The sequence below is a fragment of the Zingiber officinale genome, chromosome 6A, assembly GCF_018446385.1.
Source record: "Zingiber officinale cultivar Zhangliang chromosome 6A, Zo_v1.1, whole genome shotgun sequence".
NCBI classification, from domain to species: Eukaryota; Viridiplantae; Streptophyta; class Magnoliopsida; order Zingiberales; family Zingiberaceae; genus Zingiber; species Zingiber officinale.
In genome coordinates this window covers 115322744-115333877 of record NC_055997.1, presented here as the reverse complement: position 1 = coordinate 115333877, position 11134 = coordinate 115322744, and the positions used below count along the sequence as shown (strand labels likewise).

Below are 11134 nucleotides of genomic sequence, written 5' to 3'. Positions count from 1 at the left end.
ATTCCTTAATTGTAACCTAATTAATATCAGTAAATATTTGATAATATTTGGAGAAGAACCGTATGTAAAATACCGGAAAAATGACGAATAATGATAAGGGAATTTTCTGGAATTTTTAGAAATTTTTTGAGAATTTTTCGGAGCTCATATGGATGAGTTTGCGGAGATAAAAACGGGGTCCGAGAAAGCCTGTTTAGGCTACCCTGTTTTAACGAGGAAAAGTTTATTTATTTATTTATTTTTCCTTTATTTTTTCATTTCCCTTGTTTTTTCTCCCGCGCGCTCCCCTCTTTCTCCCCTTGCCGAACCCGACGCCGTGCCCTAACCTCCTCGCGGCCGTTCCTCCTTTTCCCTCTCCTCTGGTCCGACGAGACACCGCCGTCCGCCCCTCTCGGCCGGAAGCTAGCCTCTGCCCTAGCCACCTCTCGCCGCCACCACAGTCTACGCCGAAGCCATAATCCCCCTGCTGCCGAAGCCCTAGCCGCCGGCGACGCACCGAGCCACCCCGATCATCTCCCTCCTTTTCCTCCTTCCTCCTCGTGCCTCTGAATTGGAGCGATGGTGTTGTTCCCCTCTGCTGCAACTTGGCAGCACAACCACCACCGGCGAGCCCTTGTTTGCCTATCTCAACAACCTCTTCCGGTGATTTCGGCTTGGGAAAGAAACTATTGGCACATAGGTAAGGGATTTTGATTTTTAGTCTTGAGATTTAGAGGTTTGAGATTTCGGATGTGGTGTTTATTAGGAATGAAACATTTTGGCAGTGGTTCCTTGGCAGTGTCGGCAACTGAAATTCCAGTGGGTTGTTGCTGTGGATTGTCCCTGTTGCCGATCACCACTTCTCCTTCTTAATCCGATGGGTTCCAGCAATACCTATTTAGTTGCAGTGTTACATTGAGGTGAGAAGTGTATAGAATTGGATTAGTACTAAATTAAATCCATTATTATGTTGCTGCATTGAATTTGGTTATGGTTCTAAGAATTTAAGGGTTAATTGTGAATAGAGGATTGGTTTATTTTCGGGATTTAGGTTGTTAATCTGTGCAGCTTGAGGCATGGTATAGTAAATTTTGATATATGATGCAGTAGGTCACATGATCAATTAAAGGATTAAAGGGTTATTTGATTAGGGTTTTCCCTAATTAGGTTAAGTTGAGATTTAGCTAGTTGTTTGTATATATAATTAGCTAAATTATAATCATGTGATTGATACAGGAATTAAGTTTGAGACGAGACGTTGGATTTGACTGGATTGGACTTGCGATTTGAGGCGGGTACCTCTTGACTTATCTTTTATGATATTGTCTTTGGATATGCATAGTATTTTATAACTACAAGCAATGAACATGTTTGTCTTTGGTATGTCACTGTTTGATATCCATAGCATGTTAGGTTTATCGCCTGTGACGTATCCGTGCTTATATCATGTGATTTATTGCCATGAGTACTGTATTACCATGAGTATTTTAGTTTCTAGAATAAGTGACATACCATGTTTTACTGAGGTTAGGACTAGGTTCTGGACTTTTGGTTTCAATCATGTGTATCGAGATTATATGATACTTAGGTTTTATGCCATGACTGGCTTGTGTACCTCTATTTGTATATCATATATGATTCGTGTACCTAGACCTTGATTCTTGATATGTGCATATTGTTGGTACATATGTTATGGAAGGAGATATGTTTAGGATCTAGGTTGCTATACCATAGAGGACCTGTATGCCCTAGATCTGTGGATTTGACCTACTGATACTGTGGTACCCATATTATATATATATGGATTTTTCTATGCTGATCAGGATATTCCATACTTATTATGTTCAGGACATAGGGTTATTGATATTCTATCTGACCTGTGTACTCTAGATCTTGGTATGTGACCATCGCTTTTACAGTACCCATTTTGTATGTATGGATATGGTTATGTTGATCAGTTTTTGCCATGCTTAGTGTCATGCATCATGATTGCATGCTGTGCGATAGTCGACTCCATTGTCGTTGAGCACATCGCCACATGGATCTGCACACACCACCACTCATGGGTTAGTGGTCGATTCAAACGTGTGTTGCAGGACTTTGTTTGGCACGTTGGTCCGCTCATGGGTAGTGTGACACAACGTGTTAGCCGGCAGGATTCCTCCCGTCATCGTGTACCGGAGTTGAGAGCATTGAGCTCCCCATTTATGATTTGGGGTCACAGACAGGAGTACTCCGACAAAGATCCCGCCCACTCGGTCACTCATCAGAGTGACGACAGAGTGCAGTTGTCACCCCTACCCACTGGTCTCGCCATTTGTGTGTGAGATGATCGACCGGCGTGACCAGGACGCATCATTGACATCATATGCATTGATGCATTTATTTCTTGTGATTGTGTTTGCATTTATTTATTGCATTTGGTTGGATGCATATGTTTGACATGCATACAGTGATATTTACGTTTGACGACCCTTTGTTTGGATAGGAGTTCCCGGTGAGTACTGCTTCCTTAGTTACCTTCGGTTTTGCATCTTTCCTAGATATATGATTAGGAAGCTGTATTCCATGTTTATTGCTGTTAGATATGTCTTACTAGGCATGTCTATTGGTATTCACGAGTTGTTGAACTCACCCCGTGGACTCTATATTTTTCAGGTACCATGTTGTCGCTGGAGCATCCTGTCTGCTGGTCCCCACGCCACATCGAGGACTTATCGATTTCACGATGTTTTGTTTGTTTATGTATCAGTTTGTTTAGCACTCCGGTTTGTTTTTGGAGTGTTGATGTCGTTATGTGGTATTTTGTATTTGTTATTGGTTGTGTAAGCCTAGCCGGCTAGCGTTTTGTGTTTTGGTTTTATGGTTGTGTCAGCCAGAGGCTGAATTTATTATTAACTGCGTGGTGTTTGTTTTCTTTTATTGTTATTATTCCAGCCGCATGTGGCTGAGGTATATAGTGCTTGTAGAAAAGTTTCAGATTGTCCGCCGTACAGGGGAGATGCTGCCGAAATTTATTCGGACAGATACTCCTCCGGGGCGTGACACCGTATGTGGGCTGCCCAATTTATTCAACTCCTCAAGTCGTTGAATGGTGAAGTGCCCATGGGGGAGAGATGGAGGATTTTCGGTGATTGATTGCCATTTTCGCTCAAAAAGTCAACTGTCACCTCCCAGACTCATGTTGCTGCGGCTGCTGCTGCTGCTAATTGAGAGATTGGCCATCAAGGAGTGTCGGTGAGTAACCCTAACCAATACTTGTGGAAGAGGAGATTCCCACCATGTCGTCGAACGACACTGTGTTGGGTCGCCTGGTAAGTGCCATGATAAGAGATTCGTACTCTGGTCCCAGGCTGCCAAGCACGTAGAAGATGAGGTCATCGTTGGAGATACGTTGTCAAGCAACAGCTAAGGTATCTACCATTTTTTAAATATTTTGTAGGTATTCTACCATTGTGAGTGCCCCTCTCTGCACTGTCTAGAGCTGGGAGTGCAAATGCATAATTCTCACCTTCAATTGAGAGGCAAATTACTTCTCCAATGTTGTCCAAAGGTGTCGTGACGTCATGCACAAGTAGCCAATAACTTGGCCTAGTATGGTTTTGGAAACATCGTCATCAACCATGAGAGGAGTCGCTGATCTTGTGTCTCCCAGGTGGTGAAATTTGGATTGATGGAGTAGGCAATCTCGCCTTTGTCGTCTTTCTCCTTAATAAGTTTAGATGGGACAATTTCTGTACCATTAACAAATTGGTAAAGGTGATGCCCCCTTAGCACAAGAAGTATCTATGATTTCCACAACACATAGTTTTTCTTGTCGATCTTTATGGATATGGTTAGGCTAGGGAGAAGGGTTTGTTGTTTCGCCATAGGAACTTAAATTTGGGAGTTTTCCTTGACTTGCTCTGATACTAAGAAAGAAGATGAAGAAGAGTATAAGAGGAAGAAGACAAGGTGAAATGGTTTCTTGATCCGATACAATATTGTGAATAATTTATACAATATTTATATATAGTTTACATCGGAGAGAATGATTCTCAATCCCTTAATTGTAGCCTAATTAATATGAGTAAATATGTGATAATATTTGGAGAATAACCGTATGTAGGCTGCCCAATTTGTTCAGGTCCTCCAGTCGTTGAAGGGTGAAGTACCCATGGGAGAGAGATGGAGGATTTTCGGTGCTTGTTTGCCATTGTCGCTTAGAAAATCAACTGTCACCTCCCGGACTCATGTTGCTGCGACTGCTGCTGCTGTTGATTGAGAGATTGGCCATCGAGGAGTGTCGGTGAGTAGCCCTAACCGATACTTGTGGAAGTTGAGATTCCCACCATGTCGTAGTACGACACTGTGTTGGGACGCCTGGTAAGTGCCATGACAAGAGATTCGTACTCTGGCCCCAGGTTGCCAAGTACGTAGAAGATGAGGTTATCGTCGGAGATACATTGTCCAGCAGCAGCTAAGGTATCTAAAATTTTTAAAAATATTTTGTAGGTATTCTACTATTGTGAGTGCCCCTTTCTGCACTCTCTAGAGCTGGGAGTGCAAATGCATAATTCTCACCTTCAATTGAGAGGCAAATTACTTCTCCAGTGTTGTCCAGAGGTGTCGCGACGTCTTGCACAAGTAGCCAATAACTTGGCCTAGTATGGTTTTGGAAACATCGTCATCAGCCATGAGAGGAGTCGCTGATCTTGTGTCTCCCAGGTGGTGAAATTTGGATTGATGGAGTAGGCAATCTCGCCTTTGTCGTCTTTCTCCTTAATAAGTTTAGATGGGACAATTTCTGTACCATTAACAAATTGGTAAAGGTGATACCCCCTTAGCACAGGAAGTATATGTGATTTCCACAACACATAGTTGTTCTAGTCGAGCTTTATTGTTATGGTTAGGCTAGAGAGAAGGGTTTGTTGTTTCTCCATAGGAACTTAAATTTGGGAGTTTTCCTTGACTTGCTCTGATACTAAGAAAGAAGATGAAGAAGAGTATAAGAGGAAGAAGAAAAGGTGAAATGGTTTCTTGATCCGATACAATATTGTGAATAATTTAGACAATATTTATAGTTTACATAGGAGAGAATGATTCTCAATCCCTTAATTGTGGCCTAATTAATATGAGTAAATATTTGATAATATTTTCATGACTAGAATGTACCTCAATCCCTTGATTGTACCATGTGGTTGCCTTATCTTTATGAGATTTTGGTATGATTATTTCTTTCCTTATCACCCCCAGCCAGATGTGCGGGTTCATGTGGCTCCACTGATGAGTCAAGGATTTTGACTCCTCAACTCAAGCAGTCTCTCACGCTGCCATGCTCCACCACCTCTTCGATGACCTTGCTAGTCTTGACCCGACTAGCCTTATGCAGATTTCCATATAATTTGAGGCCAACATGCTGTGGACGGTGTCCATCGCATGGGGCTTCTCCGTGCTAGTGTCGTGGAGAGTGAACTCGTCGCTGGAGATGGAGATGCCGGTTCGGACCTTCCTTAACTGGTATCACCATGCTGACTATGGCACCTACACCTTCAATACTCGCCCTGTGGTGCATCAACCTTGCCACTGTCCCTTCATCTACTACCTCTCGGCCTGTTGCTACGATAGAGCTCGTCGGACCACAGTAACAATGTATGTCCGACACTGTGACATGTGGTAAGCGTGCCGGTGGCCGATTCCAGACCCTTCTTTGTTGGTGGACCCTGTCGTCATCTAAGAGAAGAGCAACCTTGGCCTTTGGGATGAGTCTGATCGCGTCTCTCTAGGCCCATCAATAAGTTCATCTTGAAAAGGCTTTCAAAATTATTTGGATCCTTCGAAAAGGCTTTAAATAATATTTTTTGAGCTCGAAACATGGATTGTTATGGGTTCTACCAATGAACAAATGTAGATTTCTGGACGAGTTTCAATTTGGTGCGTTGAATGTCTTGTTCTGATACCTGAGTTAAAAGTTATGATTTCCGGACACAACCAATTGACACACACATATATATAACATATCGTAGGGAGAACCAAACGTGAACATCATACATACCTTTATCGCACTACTCTCTTCCATTACATGTTAACTTTTCAGAAATCCAAATCTCTTAGGTCCATTATAGAATTGCAGTTGAAATCCATTATTGATGAATCTAAATAGCTCCATTTATACTCATTCCAAGTGCTATAGGAATATGAAGTGCCCCATAGTTTATACACGCTCAGAGATATCAGCTTAAAGTCATTAACAACAGTGATCATAAGTTTCCAAAATATACGACTTTAAATCAATTGATTTATACACATAATTTATCGTAGGGATGTCAGAACCAGATATGAACATTATAAATCCTTTTACTGCACTACCCTCTTCCATTACATATCAACTTTTCAAACATCCAATTTTCTAAATTCATCAATGAGTTTTGGTTAAACCATGAGCTTAGATTGGACTCATTCTAACATTTGTGGATTTCTGCAGTATTCCAAAATCTAAATATGTTATTTTTTACATTTTTAATCAACACCACAATAGTGTTAGTGTTTATATTATGATACTGATTTTTGAACATTAGCATCATTGTGGAGCTAGTGTGTTAAGGTGTGATGTTAATTTTTTAAAAATCAACACTGCAAGGTGTTGGTGTTTAAAAACAACAACATAGTGATACTGTATTTAAGTTTTGGTAATGATTTTTTAAAAATTAATGCCAAAGTGATTTTTTATTTTTAATAAATATTTTTATTAATAAAATCAATTTTACTAATTAATTTATTTTATTTTTGTATTATTTTATAATTAGTTATTAAACAATAGAAAAGAATATGTTTTTATTAACTTTCATTTATATATTTTTAACTTTTATTAAAAAATTTTAATTAAAAATAAATAAATTTAAAAGGTTATCTATTTTAAAAGTTTAAATTAAAATTTAATTTAATTTAATTTAATTTTATAGGAAAGAGAAAAGCTAGAGAAAAGAGAAAAAAATCAATTATTGGCAGATAAATAAAATAGAAATTTAATGCCTCTTTTAGGAAAAATAAATTTTTTTTGAGAATTCTAAAATCATAAGTGCACTTTGAAAAAATTATCTCATTTCATTTATACTGAAAGCTTGCATATCATAGTATTCATCTACGTCAGAAACACATGGTGACTGATAACTACTAACTAATGAAGATGATAGAAACTGAACTCTTTATTAAAATAGAAAAATAAACAATAAAACAAACACTTCTTCTTTGGTCCAAGTACTAGATTTCAGCAACAAGTGATTTTCTAGTGATCTTGTTTCTGTGATACTGTCAATTTGTGTGCAGGAGGAATTCAGAAAGATTAACATATTCGTTGTTGATGGATGATAATGACAAATAACTCCAACCCTAACAAAAAAAAGTAAGTGATTGGAGAGTGTTCCAAGGATTGTTTGTGGAAGATATCTTAATTTAATCCTTGCACAGGTCCATGTGTTCATGTTCAAGTGCAGTATGCAGATGTTTCATGGATGCATATTTTAGTCATATGCTACGATGCAATGGTAAAACAAGTCTTAACTGTATCGCGTTGTGAAATTAATTTTCTCGAATGGAAAGACAATTATGAAACACTGGATACGAGGGACGAACCATCATGTTTTAATGTTCGGTTGGTGTATAGTGTTGTTGTGATTGTAATTGCCACATGATGTGCTTTGGAAGAGGCAGATGTGTAGAGATAATTTTGATGACAAGAAAGCATTAATAAAATAAAGATATATAAAAAAGAAGCAACTTTTGGCATCGTGGCAATGATTCACAAGAAGTCAAGAACTATTCATTTATTATCTGACATAAGTCATTGAAGTTTTTATTTCAACTTTCACTAGAATGCATTTTATTGTATTGATTTACTACATTGTTCAAGGAACTTGTTCCATCATGATGCCTCACTTGTGGATGGGATCAGAGTTCGTCGGAACTTTTCGCATGATTTTATATGACTCATCATCTTGAATTTGTTGCATTACTCTATTTCCATGGTAAATGGAAGGCGGGTTGTCTCCATGGTGAATGGGATCTGGGCCGCTAGGAGCTGTGCGCATGATTTTGTATGACTCACCATCTTGAACATGTTGCATTACTCCATTTCCATGGAAAATGGAAGGCGGGCTATCTCCATGGTGAATGGGATCTGGGCCGCTAGGAGCTGCTCGCATGATTTTGTATGACTCACAATCTTGAACTTGCTGTATTGCTCCGTCTCCATGGTAAATGAGATTTGGACTATCTTCATGGTGAATGGGATCTGGGCCGCTAGGAGCTGCTCGCATGATTTTGTATGACTCACCATCTTGAACTTGCAGCATTGCTCCGTCTCCATAGTAAATGAGATTCGGACTATCTTCATGGTGAATGGGATCTGGGCCGCTAGGGGCTCCTCGCATGATTTTGTATGACTCACCATCTTGAAGTTGTTGTATTGCTCCGTCTCCATGGTAAATGAGATTCGGACTATCTTCATGGTGAATGGGATCTGGGCCGCTAGGAGCTGTGCGCATGATTTTGTATGACTCACCATCTTGAACTTGTTGCATTACTCCATTTCCATTGTAAATGGAAGCCGGGCTATCTCCATGGTGAATGGGATCTGGGCCGCTAGGAGCTGCTCGCATGATTTTGTATGACTCACCATCTTGAAGTTGCTGTATTGCTCCGTCTCCATGGTAAATGAGATTCGGACTATCTTCATGGTGAATGGGATCTGGGCCGCTAGGAGCTGTGCGCATGATTTTGTATGACTCACCATCTTGAACTTGTTGCATTACTCCATTTCCATTGTAAATGGAAGGCGGGCTATCTCCATGGTGAATGGGATCTGGGCCGCTAGGAGCTGCTCGCATGATTTTGTATGACTCACCATCTTGAACTTGCTGTATTGCTCCGTCTCCATGGTAAATGAGATTCGGACTATCTTCATGGTGAATGGGATCTGGGCCGCTAGGAGCTGCTCGCATGATTTTGTATGACTCACCATCTTGAACTTGCTGTATTGCTCCGTCTCCATGGTAAATGAGATTCGGACTATCTTCATGGTGAATGGGATCTGGGCCGCTAGGAGCTGCTCGCATGATTTTGTATGACTCACCATCTTGAACTTGCTGTATTGCTCCGTCTCCATGGTAAATGAGATTCGGACTATCTTCGTGGTGAATGGGATCTGGGCCGCTAGGGGCTCCTCGCATGATTTTGTATGACTCACCATCTTGAAGTTGCTGTATTGCTCCGTCTCCATGGTAAATGAGATTCGGACTATCTTCATGGTGAATGGGATCTGGGCCGCTAGGAGCTGTGCGCATGATTTTGTATGACTCACCATCTTGAACTTGTTGCATTACTCCATTTCCATTGTAAATGGAAGGCGGGCTATCTCCATGGTGAATGGGATCTGGGCCGCTAGGAGCTGCTCGCATGATTTTGTATGACTCACCATCTTGAACTTGCTGTATTGCTCCGTCTCCATGGTAAATGAGATTCGGACTATCTTCATGGTGAATGGGATCTGGGCCGCTAGGAGCTGCTCGCATGATTTTGTATGACTCACCATCTTGAACTTGCTGCATTGCTCTGTCTCCATGGTAAATGAGATTCAGACTATCTTCATGGTGAATGGGATCTGGGCCGCTAGGAGCTCCTCGCATGATTTTGTATGACTCACCATCTTGAACTTGCTGTATTGCTCCGTCTCCATGGTAAATGAGATTCGGACTATCTTCGTGGTGAATGGGATCTGGGCCGCTAGGGGCTCCACGCATTATTTTGTATGACTCACCATCTTGAAGTTGCTGTATTGCTCCGTCTCCATGGTAAATGTGATTCGGACTATCTTCATGGTGAATGGGATCTGGGCCGCTAGGAGCTGTGCGCATGATTTTGTATGACTCACCATCTGGAACTTGTTGCATTACTCCATTTCCATTGTAAATGGAAGGCGGGCTATCTCCATGGTGAATGGGATCTGGGCCGCTAGGAGCTGCTCGCATGATTTTGTATGACTCACCATCTTGAACTTGTTGTATTGCTCCGTCTCCATGGTAAATGAGATTCGGACTATCTTCATGGTGAATGTGATCTGGGCCGCTAGGTGCTGCTCGCATGATTTTGTATGACTCACCATCTTGAACTTGCTGCATTGCAGCTCTGTCTCCATGGTAAATGAGATTCAGACTATCTTCATGGTGAATGGGATCTGGGCCGCTAGGAGCTCCTCGCATGATTTTGTATGACTCACCATCTTGAACTTGTTGTATTGCTCCGTCTCCATGGTAAATGAGATTCGAACTATCTTCATGGTGAATGGGATCTGGGCCGCTAGGAGCTCCTCGCATGATTTTATATGACTCACCATCTTGAACTTGCTGCATTGCTCCGTCTCCATGGTAAATGAGATTCGGACTATCTTCATGGTGAATGGGATCTGGGCCGCTAGGAGCTCCTCGCATGATTTTGTATGACTCACCATCTTGAACTTGATGTATTGCTCCATCTCCATGGTAAATGAGATTCAGATTATCTTCATGGTGAATGGGATCTGGGCCGCTAGGAGCTCCTCGCATGATTTTGTATGACTCACCATCTTGAACTTGCTGCATTGCTCTGTCTCCATGGTAAATGAGATCTTGGCCACTAGGAGCTTCTCTTAAAATTTGTAGCATAGATCTATGAGTCACTCCTCCCTTGAGAATAGTTGAAGGCACCCTCACTCCATGTATACCACAAATGTATTGCACTAAGATTGTTAGTGCAAGAAAAGGAATGGCTCCAATCACCATTTTTTCTTAAAAAGTTGACGCTGACTTATGTTGGTGACCTACCTGAGGTTAGTGGTATATATAACAAATTTGTGAGGATATTCTATCTAAAATGATATGGTAAAATTTTCAAAATAAGGAAGAGTTATTTGTAGAAACCTTGTATTTGATATGAAAAATATGGTTTAATAAATATAGAGATGAGTAGACATGCTATATCAAAAAATATATTACAAAAATTAAAGGGGCAGAAGCATCAAAAAGGGTGTGTTCACACTACTACTAAATCACTATAACACTGTAACAACTATCTGAATAACAGTTGTAATATTATAACAACTATCAAATAATAGTTTGTAACAACTATTGAATAACTATTATAT

The 11134-nt window shown here is 40.6% G+C and overlaps 1 protein-coding gene across 1 annotated transcript; it reads right to left on the bottom strand.

The window, feature by feature from the left end:
* Positions 1 to 7889: 7889 nt before the first annotated feature.
* LOC121995192 lies at positions 7890 to 10772 on the bottom strand. Its single transcript, XM_042548998.1, has one exon. The coding sequence runs from the start codon at positions 10770 to 10772 to the stop codon at positions 7890 to 7892; it is 2883 nt and encodes a 960-aa protein (XP_042404932.1).
* Positions 10773 to 11134: the final 362 nt, after the last annotated feature.